The following is a 13663-nucleotide window of genomic DNA, read 5'->3' on the forward strand; positions in this document are numbered from 1 at the left end:
CCTTCAGAGCCCCGCAGATGCAGACTCGTGTGGCAGCGGCCACGGTGCTTGGGGTGCAGCTGGGCCGCGGCAGGCTTTTTCTCAGGGTTTGTACTCCACTTCCAGTGGGGTGCAGCATAGATGGTACCCCTCTCCATGCCTTTCCTTCTCCTGCAGCTTGTGGTCGGGGCGTGTTATCCTGATCTGGCTCCAGTCTTAGCCATGTGTTGGGTGCGCGTCTGTTCCTCTCCAGTGGCAGCTCATTTCCAGTTGGTATCAGAATGGATTCTTGGGCTCTGGATGGTTTCCTGACCCTCCCTGGTGGTTATAGGGTGTTCTCGTCTACCTTTCCCCCAACTGGCATGAGCTTTTACTTCTTCCTGGAGATGGAGGGACTACGGCCCTTTCTCTAGTGGATTAAGAATTTTGCTTCCTAGGAGAGCATCTGAGGAAGTGAGCAAGACTTCATGCCAGGAGCTGAAGATCACGGCAGGCCCTCAGCAGCGAGGCAGGTCTCGGGCCTTTCTCCTGAGGCTCCTGTGGAGGCCTGGGGAAGAGAGCCTGCGAGCGAATGTGCGCTGGGCTTTGTGAGGAGGCCCAGCCATTGCAGACAAACGAGTCCCCTCTTTGCCTTAACGATCCAGTCACATTGTACTGGGTTTCCTCTCCCGCACTTGCCTCGCGGCCGAACTTCCTGCAGTGCTGTGCCACAGGCGAGACGCTTTGGCTGTCCTCTCTCCTCAGAACTCAGATGACCTCGTTGCCTTTCTGATGAACTCAAGAAACGTCATGACTTTGTAGTTTACTCACCCTTTTATTGTTGTCGGGGCAGGAATGTTTTTTGCGGCGTTCTATATTCTAAGCAAATGCAGAAACCCATACTGACTATTAATATAATAGGGTTACGGGTAATTTAGATTCTCTGTATTATATATTTATGTAACATTTGAATTTTTACAAGTGTATTTTGGTTTTATAAGCAGAAAAGAAATGAGCCAGGATTCTTTGGAGAAACCAAACCAATAGTGTGTGTGTGTGTATATATATAGAAAGAGAGAACAAGATTTATTATAAGGAATTGGCTCACACAATTATGGGGGCTGAGGAGTTCCAAGAGCTGCAGTTGGCAAGCTGGGGACCCCGAAGAGCTGTTGGTGTAGTTCCAGTCCAAGTCCAAGTCCAAGTCCGAAAACCAGGAGCACCGATGTGTGTAAGCTCCAGTCCAAAGCCAGCAGACTCGAGCCCCAAGAAGAGCAGATGTTCCGGCTGGGCGGCAGAAGGCTGACGCTGTCGCACAGTGAGGGAAGGGGGGTTCCTCTCCCTCAGCCTTCAGTTCTATTCTGATCTTCAACCAATTAGATGAGGCCCACCCACACCAAGGAGGGCAATCTGCTTTACTCAGTCTACCAGTGAGAATGTCAGTCCCCTCCAGAAAGACCCTCCCAGACAGATCCAGAATAATGCTTGACCAAATGTCTGGGCACCCCTGGCTCAGTCCAGTTGACACATAAAGTTAACTGTCAATGTTATAATAATAATAATACCATCATAATTCTGGACAGCCTCTTAAGGCTGAGACGGATCTGGGAGGCTCCAGTGGCCTGGACACCCAGCTGACTTCTGGCTCCCAGAAGCCACTCGCTGAGAAATGCTGTCCAGTCTGGACCCACCCAAGCCAGACCTTCCTCCTGATGACAAAGGAAGAGCTGAGACCACCACACAGAGGTCTTCCCCTCAAAGGCACCTCACGACGGTGAGGCATTGGGAAGCCACGTTTGCCAGCCCTGGAAGAGCGGCAGCCCACGAAGCTTGGGCTGGACAGGTTGCTCGCCCCCACCATCTAAGAGTCATGAGGCACCTTTTATAAGCTGAGGGCTTGCTTCAGATCCCCAGAGCTTCCAGCAAAAAAATGTTTCCAGAAGTAACCAACGATGCTAGTGGTCTAGTGGTTTCCTTTTGAATCTCGCTTACCCTGGCCTGTGCTCAAATTCTCAAACTTGAGAATTATTATCTTAAAATTCAGATTCCTACATCCTACCCACAGAGATTCGTATTCAATAGGTCTCAAGTGCGGCCCAGGGCTCTTCGCGCTTTACCAGCACCCCAGGATTCCTAGAAGCATTGCCTCCGGCCTCATCGGACCCGGGAAACATTCACAGACATTCCTTTTCATGGAACGACATGCTAGAGACTAACAAATCTTGCATGACTCCATACACACCAAGTCCCGGAACGGGCAAGAGTCACGTACGGTGACAGGATTCAGTGGCTGCCTGGGAAGGCGCCCAGGGGCGACTCTGGAGAGATGGAAATGTTCTAGAATTTATCTGGTGTGTGAATTTGTCAAAAGTGATGGAGCTGTACACTTAAAATGTGTGAGTTCTCTTATGTGCCAATCAAACCTCAGCGAAGTCATTTTGAAAAGCTTATCATGTGTCGTCTCATAAAAAGGATATTCCTGGTATTTACACACTGTGCTCTGTGGCGTCACAGATGACATCTGAGAGCACGTGTATGACTCACCTCTTCTTTCATGAATCAGGTGCCGCGTGCCAGCAAGTCACCCTCTTATCTATTTATCAGGCTCCGTCTTGATCCAGTAAGCCCAGGCCCAGGCCCTTGAGCGGGGTGCTTAGAAGAGAACTGGCAAGTGGAGCAAGTGGCCCCGTCTTCTAGAAACTCTGTGTTTAGGCAATTCTTGCCTTCCAGTCCCCTGCTCCACACCACACTCCTCCAGGTAGAGGGACACACACATGCTTCCTGCTCATGGAAAAGGAAAGGCACTGTGGGATCAACGCAAGACTGAGAACTGAGACTCCTGAGAAATCACCACGGGGCCGGCAGGTCACAACTCGAGGGGCTGCCCCTCACACTTGCCACCAGCACCACTGCTTCCCTTCCCTAGAGTCCCCAGAGGTCAAGAGAAAACTCCACAGGGACAGAAGTTGCGGGTTTGACCTCAGAAGTCACCAGTGCTCTGAATGTGGGGATCGGAGGACCAAGGGGCATTGGGAGAGGCCCCCAACAGGGAGCCCTCTGGATTGGCCCATCCCAGGTTCTAAGCCCTGTTCTGCCAGCAGACTCACAGGGTCGCCTGGGGCATCATGACCCTGCTCAGGGCCGCAGTCCACACATCGTAAAATGCTGGACTGGATGAGTCATCACCAGTGATTATCACCATCGTCATGATTACTGTTGGGCTCAGGATCCCCTTCTTCAAATGAAACCCTTTGTAGAGCCCCAATAAGAAAAAAGAGGGTATCTGATTGAAAATGGGGTTTAGGGGCCCATGTCCCTTGTTTCCCCCTTGCTCTGAGGACCCGTACGGTGCATGAGAATTGTTTGAAAACTGCTAGGCTAGCTGAGCTCCCAGTCCATACAGCTGAATTCTGGAAACTCCCATCACGGAAACCTTCCAGGACTCCAAATGACCCAACTCCAGCCACCGTGACCTTAGAATGACAGGAGGCACACATAATCGAACTCTGGGAAGCCCAATGTGAAATAACTCCATTCGTATTGTGACTAGAATGTGATTATTCCATTACTCAGACTGCCATCTCTGGCTAAGTGAGTTCTGAATCCTGTTCTCCCACTCCCCAATCTCCCTGCCCTGAGACTTCAGAATCACCTAGAATTCCAAATCTAAGTGGCAAATCTAGGATAGTGAACTCCACACCTAACTTTAGATGAATACAGATCCTTCTCTAAGACTCTGACGCACGGGAAATGTCGTCGTCCCTGTCACTCCAGAGTGTGTTAAAAGGATGGGCCATTACTGTTACCTATTATGCAGCTGAAGAAAACAGACTCTGGGTCACCAAGAGGTGGAGCTGGGATTTGGGGGGGGCGGGTAGCCAGTGCTCACAGACAGGCTGTGGGTGCCAAGATCGCTTGTCTGAGCCCAATTCATCTCTAAGGACGACGACAGTACCGTGTTTTGTTGCTGGAGTGATGGTCCAAGTAAACACCCTCAGCATAGCCCAGGCATGTATGTAGTTTAACTCAGTCAAGGTTGGCTCCAAATACCCGAGTTATAAACCCTGCTTCCTAAAATCACCAGACACCAGTCTTCTACAGAAAATAGGATTTATTTTCACATTTCAAGTGAACACAAATAAACGTGCCACAAGTGTATTATATACAAACAGTAGATTAATTAAGCACAGAAAAATCAAAGCCCTCCAGAAAAGACATGTTTCCTTTCTTCCAGAGCACGTACGGGCCGTTTCCAGGACTAGGCACAGTACGCAGTGGGGTCTGTTCCCAGGTTCGTCTGCTTCTACCCCCACGGCCTCTCCTTCAAATCCACAGCAGCAAACCGACAGGATTCACAGTGACATGGATCACAGTGGGATAAATGCCGTGGCCGGGGACCCTTCACAAAAGCCCCGACTGTGTTCCAAAGGCCAACTTCCGGGGTTCTGTGGCTTTGGCCACCAACTGGGGTCCGACCACGGCCCGGAATAGTTAGTGTCACAGCTGCATCTCCAGGCTATCTTGTTAATTACATTATTCCAATTAGAAGAGGACATTAAACAGATATAATGGCCCTTTTGCAGCGGCAGGCTTTCCCCCCTCCATCGAGGAAAAGGCAGAAACCTGTCCCCGAAGCTAAGCCATCACCACCCCCGATGTCCAAGGCACCCGTGAACTGGGGCTGGGGGATCACAGAGAAGGCCTGATGACGAGTGGTGACATCACATAAACGACTGGTGTCTAGAAATCGGGTCGTGAGGAAGGGCGGACACTGGGGAGGCAGTGTCCTGGTGGAGATCGGACGTTCCGGAGAGGCCTTCCTCAAGCACACAGTGACGGTGGAACGAGCGTAGGCAACCGGACGGGGCACCTTTGCTGGCGCCCGAGGTGGCCGCCTAGGTGAGCGAACACGTGTGCGGCTGCTACCGGCCCAGCGCCCTGTGGCTAGTTAGCTCAACTGGCCGCAGTCTGTGATGACGATCTTCTTGGACGTCTTCCCACTCCTGGAACCGAAAGATTCTATTTTCTTCACGACATCCATGCCTTCTTTGACATGGCCAAACACGACATGTTTGCCGTCCAACCTGTGAGTCGAGCCAGGTAAGAGTAAGAGTAGTGCAGTGTCACCCAGTGTCATGGTTACCTGGTCCTGGAACTATTTTATGTGAGACAGCAATTCTGAAAGGCACTCACACTGAAAATCTGGACCCACTCCTAACAGCTTCAGTATCAAGCCTTGCTGAGCTCCCCAAAACAAGGGAGGATCCCTCTCTTACGGGGTACATGTTGCCTCCCACACCATGTGACCTTGCCCCAGGCCACTTAACCTGAATCCTGGTAACCTCCTCTATGAAAAGTGAATTATTCTGGTTCTGCACAGGGAAGATAACAGGGTATCAAACTACTCTCAAGAAATAAGAGGCCTGTGTAAAGGGAACCATCTGAACGGTCATGAGTAGCACGGTAAGAGCCAAGAGAGCAAGTGCGGCTCTCAATTTGAGAGAGTTCCAAGAATCTAAAAGGCAGCTTAGTCCAGCGCCAGCAAGGCCAGCACTGGTTACAGCCAAGGGCAGAAATGCGGGATCTATGAGGGGTTCCACGAAAGGAGCAAAGAGCAGGCAGAGCCAGCAACGAGCTGCCCAGCCCGGACACCTGTGTCCCTTCTGGTTTGAGGGCCAGAGGCAGCTAGTATCCACCTGCCACTCAGGTCTCCCTGAAGTTCTAGGAAATGGACTTTATTAAGTCTTACTTTTGGTCAGCTACTGTCCCCTCACCTCCACATGTCTCAGGACGTCACCCTAGGACACAGGGGACTTTGGGCAAAGGAACTTATTTGGTAGTGGGACATCGACCAGGGAAGACATCCCTAAAATGCACAGGCACATGGGCAAGAGGGCTCCAAGGTGTGTTCCAGGCTCGAGGTACGCCAGGAAGCAGCAGGTTGAACCAAGCAAACAGGGTGCCGCCACAGGCCACCGCGAGGCCTGGTAAGTTCTGCCGCGTGTCCCAGACATATTCGGTAGAAGTACTTTTGTGTGTGTGCACAGAGCACATGGAGAAAATTCCAGGTGACAGCAAATGAAAGCTCTAGAACAACCCAAACTCGCCCTCAGTCCTTCTCCCATGCGGATACACAGCCCAGCTGCAGGCTCCTGCCCCAGAGCACAGGCCAGCCTCACGCTACTTTCCCCTGGAAGCACGCAAACCCTCCTCTGGCTGCGAGGCCGCCCCTCGTGCTCAGACGGCCTGGAGCCTGGAGTGGGGAACTCACCAGTCTGTCTTTATGGTGCAGATGAAGAACTGGGAGCCGTTGGTGTTGGGGCCCGCATTTGCCATGGACAGGACACCTGTGAAGACAGGCAGGGGTGAGCCACGCCGCCCCAGGAGGCACCTCACTGGGAAGCCATTCACAAGAGCGGACAGCTCCCACCACAGCAAGGACACCGGAGTCTGACGGTCCTGGAGCTTGAAGAGGACCAGCAGGGCCCAGAGGGTGACCGGCTCCCGGGGCCCGTCCGCCTGTGCTGCACAGGGAGGACAGGGCCTTGTGGAAGCTCTCCGTGGCACAGCAGGGGACTCCGGCACACTGACCTCGACACTTGGGCCTTAAACGTGACACAGCGCTGGGTTTTGCTGGCTTTCTGCCTCAGCTTCTCAAACAAAGGCTTAGTTTTTGAGAGCTCAGCATGACAGAGCTCCAGGACAACCAACACTCCGACACGGAGTGCTGAAGGAGGAAAGGGGCATCACCGCGTATCAGGCAACGGTCCCAGCCTCCCAGGTGTGCTGCACGTGGCCGCGGCCGGGCCAGAGCTCGGGGCATGCCGACCCGGGATCGGCGGCCCCCACTCACCTGGTCCCACGTGCTTCAGTGTGAAGTTCTCATCAGGAAAGCGGCTTCCGTAGATGGACTTGCCCCCAGTGCCGTTGTGGTTGGTGAAGTCGCCGGCCTGCAAGCACAGAGCACCTGCTGAGCCGCCGCCCCCCGGAGCTGGCAGGGGGAGGCCGCCGCGGCGCGGGGAGGGACCCGCCAACCCACCTGGGGCCCACCCAGCCAGAAGCCCCGCAGGCCGAGGGGTCAGAACACATCCACGGATGTCCGGACTCACCAAATAACAAGGAAAATAAGCAAAAATAAAGCTTCAGTGTTTTCTGCCATTAATAACTACCTCCCACGTGATTCACTTTTTTTTTTAATCTGGGCAAGTTTTTTAAATGATTCGCAAAAGATCTAACGGCCATTCTGAGAGGATTTGTAGGTAGTGACCTAGAATTTTCTACCCACCACTCCTGGAGGGGAGACAGGGAGGTGGCCAGGGAGTCCCTGTTCCCAAGTCTGGTCTGTCGGGGGGAGCAGTGGCTGGCACAGAGCCAGTTCTCTACGCTGAGCCCCACTCCCTGCCCGGATCTCCCTCCTCACCAGGTCCAGGGGCCTCCCTATGCCTTGCAGACCCAGGACAGGCATCTGTCCTCACAGCTTGCGTGAGGCTCCACAGTGAGCCGCGACCAGAAGAGCCCAACGGCTGCCAGCCCCAGCCCCTGGCCAAGGTCTCATGGCTGTCTTCCTGAGATCTGATCCTCAGGTGAGAGGGATGACCCGACCAGCCCGACCTAAGCGTCCACAGACGCCAGCAGGCTATCCCCAGACAGGGACGATTCAAAACCCTGGCCTGGGCCTCCTGGTGCCGCCAACTCATGCCTCAGAGAGCCGTCCAGCCTTGGAAGGCCCGCCCCTACCCGCTGCTATTCAGAGGAAGACCGTCGCCTGGCTCAGGACAGCCCCCTTCAGCTCCGGCTTCACCGACATCCTCCTTCAGGCAGAGTTGGGAGGGCCTCTGCGGCAGAAAGCCACAGGCTTGGCCAGGCCTGTCCCATTGCCACAGCCTCCATTCCCGTCCCTGCATTCACCACATTCGACACGTCAGCAGGCCCGGCCCCAACCCACTGCCACTCACCACAATAGCATGACAGCCCCGGGTCGGAGTGGAGGGAACGGGGGAGGGAATCCCAGGCTGGAAGGACTTCGGAGAGGTCATGACATGCATGCCCCTGCCTCTATGGTCTGCTGGCCTCAAGACATCAACCCCCGTCTTACCAGGGCCTGACCTAACAGAGGGTGACTCCCAACACAGCTGGGGTCCCGACCCCTGGGGAAGTTCCTGCTGTCCACATCTATCCCCAAACTTCTGACACAGCAATACTGATGTTTTTGAAAAACAGGCAGCACACATGACTCACGAGCACTCATTTAACCGAGAAAGATGCCCCGCTCTAGAAGGAGAAGCTCCGAGTCCAGACCTGTGCGTTCTTGTCGGTACCATCTCCCACGCCAAGTGCTCAGTGGGACACACAGCGGGACATGGTGGGAGCCTGCCGGCATATGCTGGTCCTCCAAAGCCTGAAGACGTACCCCCCCGTGGCACTGTGCACATCCAGATCTCAATGCCAGTCCCCCCTCCCCTCCCACAGGCTCTGCCAGCCCGGCCACCCTGCCACCCGCCCTGTTGCTCAACGGCCAGGGCAGCCCAACCAGCTCCACCGTCTCTGGGTAAGAAGCCAGGCCAACAGAGTAACCCGTCGCTCTCCATTCAGTAACTCATTAATCCTCACAACCACCCTACAAGGTGGCCCCTGTTAGCAGCCCCACTCACAGACGGGGAACCGAGGCAGACAGGACGACAATACCTGACACATGAAGGATGGAATCACTCTGTGGAAGGTGGAGCCTTTGTAGCCGAAGCCCTTCTCCCCGGTACACAGCGCTCTGAAGTTCTCTGAGGGTTGAAGGAAGACGCAGGTCAGCAGGGCCAGGATTCAACTCCAAGGTCATGACTCGTTCTAGTCAGCACCCTTCTACCCCCCCCCCAGGAGGTGAACAGAGGGTGGAAAGACCCCAGGCCCGCTCTCTGGGTCTGCTCTGGCTGCGTAAGCCCAGGCAAGTCACTTTCTTCTCAAAGCTCAGTGTCCCAGTGTCCCAGCACTGTGACAAGAGCACACGCTCCTGGCAGGGAGTCTCTGGGCCACGCAGCCACTGCCCCATCGGGCACCAGGAGGAAGTAGTGGTCCTGGTGGAAACTGACATGTGCTTCTACTGATTCTAAGGCTATACTGGACTGGTGGGCAGGGCTAACACCGAGGCTCAGAGAGGGACAGAAAGCTGGCCCAGGGTACCCAGCAGCCGAGCCTCATGTGGAACTCCCATCTGGTCTCAGGTCTCTGCCCCAATTCCTCTCAGCCTCCCACCCACCTGGCCTGGCCCCTCTCTCTTCCATCTAGACCAGACACATAAGTCCCAAGCCCCGTCTTACCTGCTGTCTTTGGGACGACATCTGCCTTCAGCTAGGGGGAGAGAAGAGGGACAAGAGAAGACGGTCAGTCCAGAGGCAGGTGATGGAAGGAACCTCCTCACCACCCAACCCCCACAGCGGCCAAGGAGCCCCTTCCATTCCCGGGGCTCCCAGCCCTCGGCAGGAGGCAGCCTAGGCAGCTATCATCTCTGCCAGCTGTTTCCTGAACCCAGGCTGGGCGGAGGCAGCCTCGGTTTCCCTAACTGTCAGAAGAGATGACTGCCATCCTGGTCCACTGCCAGGGGCAAAACTGACAGAGCTACTACAGCTGGGCCCCAAGTGTGAGAGACTCAGGACCCGGAGAGGCGCCACTCCAAGCTCAATGCGCAGAGGGGAAATGGGCTTAGAGAGGCCAGGAGTGGGAGGGGGGTAACGAGAGGTTAGAGGCCCAACCAAGCCGGCCCCTTGCCTCCAGGCTTCCAGAGCCACCGTGGCGCCGAACCCCTAAAATAAACGGGAATAAGGAGGGTGGTCTCCATTTCCCAGAAGAGGAAACTGAGGCCTAACGGAGGTCTCTCTGTTCAAAAGGGGCTCGGGCTTGAGGGCTACACCTGAGCTTCCCCCTCGTTTGTTCCCTCTATTTGTTTCTTACTTTTTGAGTCCGGGAGTGTGGCGGGGTTAGAGTTGGGGTGAAGGGCCCGGGGCACACTGCCCCGACTTGCAGGGGGGCCGTCCCAGGTCAGCCTGGGGGCCGGAGCCCGCAAGGCCCGCCCTGCACGAGAGGAGGCTGGCCGGCAGGAAACCACCTCGGCTCCTGCCCCAGCGCCGGGAGGCGGGTGAGTCCCACCGAGGGGGCGGGGCCGAGCCGGCTTCGCATTATGCAAGGGCCGCCACGTGAGCACCCCGCCGGCCCACTGCCCCGACCCCCGAGCCCCCCGACCCTGCCCCGGAGCTCCGGGTCTGGGCGCTGACCCCGCGAGGTCTCGGGACCTCTCCCCGACCCCGGGGTCAGCCAGCAGGGCTCGGCTCTCACAGTTCATGACCTGACCTTGAGCTTTCTCCTCCACACTTGACCTCCCTGCCGCCTCTACTACGCCAAAGTGCCGAGAGGAGACCGGAAGAGACCCATCTGATGCCCCCTTCTAGGGATGGGGAAACTGAGGCCCATGGCCAGGTGTAAGGGGCAAGGTCACCCAGCAAGTTGGACACAGCGCCGGGCCCGTCCCCCATGCCCAGTCCGGCGCGGCCCGGTGCAGGACGCTCACCTCCAGCACCACGCGGCCGAGCGGCTGCCCGTCCGCGCCCACGTCCAGGTACACGAGCGGGTTCCGGGAGGAAGAGGACGCGTCTCGGGAGCCGCCGCCGCCGCCGCTGCTGCTGCAGGCGCGGAGCGCGGGGAGGCGCAGCGGCGCGGAGCGCGGGACCGGGAGCAGACCGAGCAGGCGAGGGCCGCAGCGCAGCGCCAGCATCGCGGCTGCGGGTCGCGGCGGGAAAGCGGCGGGAGAGCGGCGGTAGGAACGGAGACGACGGAAGCGACAGTTACGCGCGCGCACCGGTTACAGTCAGCCACCTCCGCGCGCCGCCACTTTTATTGGCTGGGCCGGCCTCGAGGCCCCGCCCTTGCCCTCCCAGCCCGCCCCCTCCGAGCCTGTTCGCGGGCGACCCCTGGCGGCCCCAGCGGGCGGCGCAGCCAGGCGGCTGGGGCTACGGAGCGTGAACTCCTTTCAAGGGGTTCCCCAAGGACCAGAGACCTGAGGGACAGACACGACCCGGCAAAAGGGGGCCGGTTTCATTTTGTAAGGTTCCTAGATGAAAAAAAGAGAGAGGGAAATATGCTAAAACGTGGTTAACTCCAAAATATGAGCATCCATATGTTTTTATTTGAATATAACAAAAATCTATGTTTGAGCCCTTCCCTCCGGGCATAGGCCCTGCAGACAGAGAGACCAAGAGAGACGTGGGTGAGAGACAAAGAAGGTGGGGGTGAGAGGTGGATTAGAGTGAGAGGTGCAGGAGGACACAGGCAGAGACCCCTCCCCTGCTGACCACAGGCCTCCTAGCCCTAGTCTGGCCCTGTCTGCAGATGCTTCCGGACATCAGATCCTCTTCCCACAGACTGGAACTCAGCAGGGGCCCAGCAGGCTCTGGCCGGCCCCAGCCCTCCGCCAGGGTTGGGTCCGATGCCCCATCCCCAACCCCATAGACTCACAGGCCTGGTCCCCAGCAACGGGGTCAGCTGGCTGCTGGCTCCCTCCCACCCCAGTCACCCCAACAACACACCTGCAAGGTAACACAGTACAGGGACCATTTCATAGGGAGTGCAAGGAGAAGTGAAAAGGTAAGACAAGAAAAGAAGGGGAACAGAGAACCATGGTGAAGAGGATTTACCTCTCATGCTGAGGGGGGCTTCACAGAAGTATGGTTGGTGTGGGGGGTCCACAGTAAGTAGGTAATAGGGGCCCTGGGAGAGCATCTCAGCTAACACCTGCACTCTCCAGATGGGACACAAAGACCCAGGGTGAGGAAGGCACTGCCCAGGGCTAGGAGCACCGGCATCTTCCGCTGCTCGCCTGAGCCAGTCTTCTCGGACCGCTCTGAGCCTCAGTTTCCCTTCTGGAGAATAAGGATGTGATGGTAGTCCTTACCCTGCTTCTTTCCAGGTCTGTTTCAAGAAGGTGAGGAGGAGGGTGTCCACCGTTAAGTACTATGCTGTGAGCATCAGTGATGGGCAGGGTCTAGACTGCCGTTGCTGCAGGTGTAAGGCTCAGACAGCAGTGGGTCTCAGCTGCAGGGGCTCAGAGGTCCAAGGGGCCCAAGAAGAGGGTGGGAGCTGAACGTTGGAGTCAAGCGGGCTTGAGCTGAGACCTGAATCAGCTCCTGGGAAGCGGTCAGATGGCAAAATGCTGGCCCAAATGAATTCATGAGGTTAAAGCAGCGTGTCCTAGGCTCATTAGAATTCTGGCTTGGCCCTTTTCTGGAAGTTTACAGTCCCCTTCTCTATTCCTGGCCCAGGAGGAGCCTGGTGACTCAGTGATGCCCCAGCGGCATCCTGGAGCCCAGAGGCTCCCCAGGTTCCAGCCCAGGATGGAGCCTCACTCTGTCCCAGGGAATGGCTCCTCCTTGCTCATGATTACCGTGCCCTGAAGTAGAATGGGCCTGAGTGGGGAGCCAGCTTGCTCCCTGCCCCATCCAGGCCCTCAGCAGTCTCCCAGATCCCCCCACCCCGCCCCGGCCGTATCAGTGCATACGATAGATTTGAAAGAGGAAGAGAGGAATCACTGCCATGTCACTTCCCGGTCCTCAGCTCACACAGCCCTTCACTATGCCAGGTGGGTTAGCAGTGCCCTGTTGTCCTTCAAGCCTGCTCCTTGGGGGGCCTCCGTGTGTCCCCCACCCCACTGAAGCCTGAGCAGCCCTAACCCAGGGAAGAGCTGCCTTCGTTCGCTCAACCACCTTAGTTCTCAGAGCCGTTCCCCCGCCCTTTGTGTGTCTGCTTCCCCCCACAGCCTGGGAGGCAGTTTCATTTTGTGTACCGGTAGGAAAGCCCTAGGAGATGGGAGACTGAGTTGCCCGGGGCTGGAGTGTTGGAGCTGGGAGGACTCTGTCTGACTCCAGGGTCAGGGCTGGGCCTACTGAAGGGTCTGGCTCTGCCATCATGCTGCTGGGAATGGGGTGGGTAGGGCAGGAGAGATAAGCTGGGGACAGACAACACGGCAAGAGAGAAGCTGAGGAACTCAAGGAACAGGGAAGGTGGTTTCTGCCTGGGGGATCAGCCTAGACACAACCACATTTGAAGGGCAGAGACACAAAGAGGTGGAGAGGAGGTTCCAGATGGGGAATGAGCCAGAGGCAGACCAGGGTACCTTCAAGGAAAGGCTGCAATGTTGACCATAAGCTGAAAGGCTGGGGTGTGAGTAGAGGGCAATCACAAAGGGTCCTGAAAGCCAGGCAGAGGTCTAACGTTGTTGGATAGCACTGGGGAGCCATTGATGGTGCAGTACTCCCATCCCTAGGACTCCAGACTGAGAACTGGCCTCATTCACTCATGTCACTTCTACCCTCTTTGGAAAATCAAATGTCATCGCTACCTCCTGCCCAAGCCAGAGAAAAGTTCCACCTTCCCCACAGGCTGAGCTGTGAAGTCATTCCTACTTGTACTGTCCTTAGTGGCATCAGGAGGAGGGACAGTCCCTGGGCTGAGCCCTGAAGGGAACACACCCAGCCTCGAGGACTCGAGGACTCCCAGCGCAGGTGAGATCGGGCAGGTGTCAGCACTCACCTGGCTCCGAGGCTATTTATAGACTCTGTGTCATCCTCAGAAAGAGCAGTTTCTCTCCACTCAGCTGAAGTGGCTTCTCATCCAGGGTGTTAATGGCTTTTGTCACCTGGGGATCCCGTAGGATTCCTTTAGGTATCAT

At 56.4% G+C, this 13663-nt stretch overlaps 2 protein-coding genes across 6 annotated transcripts in view; one reads left to right on the forward strand and one right to left on the reverse strand.

Moving 5' to 3' along the window:
- ZCCHC24 (zinc finger CCHC-type containing 24) overlaps window positions 1–4008 on the forward strand; it is an 81201-nt gene extending 77193 nt beyond the window's left edge. For all 4 annotated transcript variants that reach the window (XM_057308712.1, XM_044386236.3, XM_057308709.1 and 1 more), the window contains one exon: window positions 417–4008. In XM_057308712.1, coding sequence (XP_057164695.1) covers window positions 417–428 — 12 coding nt within the window. In that variant the 3' untranslated portion in view covers window positions 429–4008. The remainder of the gene's footprint in view (window positions 1–416) is intronic.
- Window positions 4009–4054: 46 nt separating this feature from the next.
- Window positions 4055–10812, reverse strand: PPIF (peptidylprolyl isomerase F). 2 transcript variants are annotated; one of them, XM_026504548.4, is made up of 6 exons: window positions 10511–10812; window positions 9267–9297; window positions 8644–8732; window positions 6812–6908; window positions 6230–6305; window positions 4055–5042 (listed from the first exon to the last, which is right to left on the reverse strand). In XM_026504548.4, exons 1-6 carry the CDS (start codon window positions 10712–10714, stop codon window positions 4907–4909), a joined length of 633 nt encoding a protein of 210 aa, XP_026360333.1. In that variant the 5' UTR covers window positions 10715–10812; the 3' UTR covers window positions 4055–4906. The 2 variants fall into 2 exon arrangements, with proteins under 2 accessions (XP_026360333.1, XP_057164696.1); XM_057308713.1 differs by having other exon boundaries at window positions 4055–4961; window positions 10511–10806.
- Window positions 10813–13663: the final 2851 nt, after the last annotated feature.

Source organism: Ursus arctos, unplaced genomic scaffold, assembly GCF_023065955.2.
Source record: "Ursus arctos isolate Adak ecotype North America unplaced genomic scaffold, UrsArc2.0 scaffold_7, whole genome shotgun sequence".
NCBI lineage: Eukaryota > Metazoa > Chordata > Mammalia > Carnivora > Ursidae > Ursus > Ursus arctos.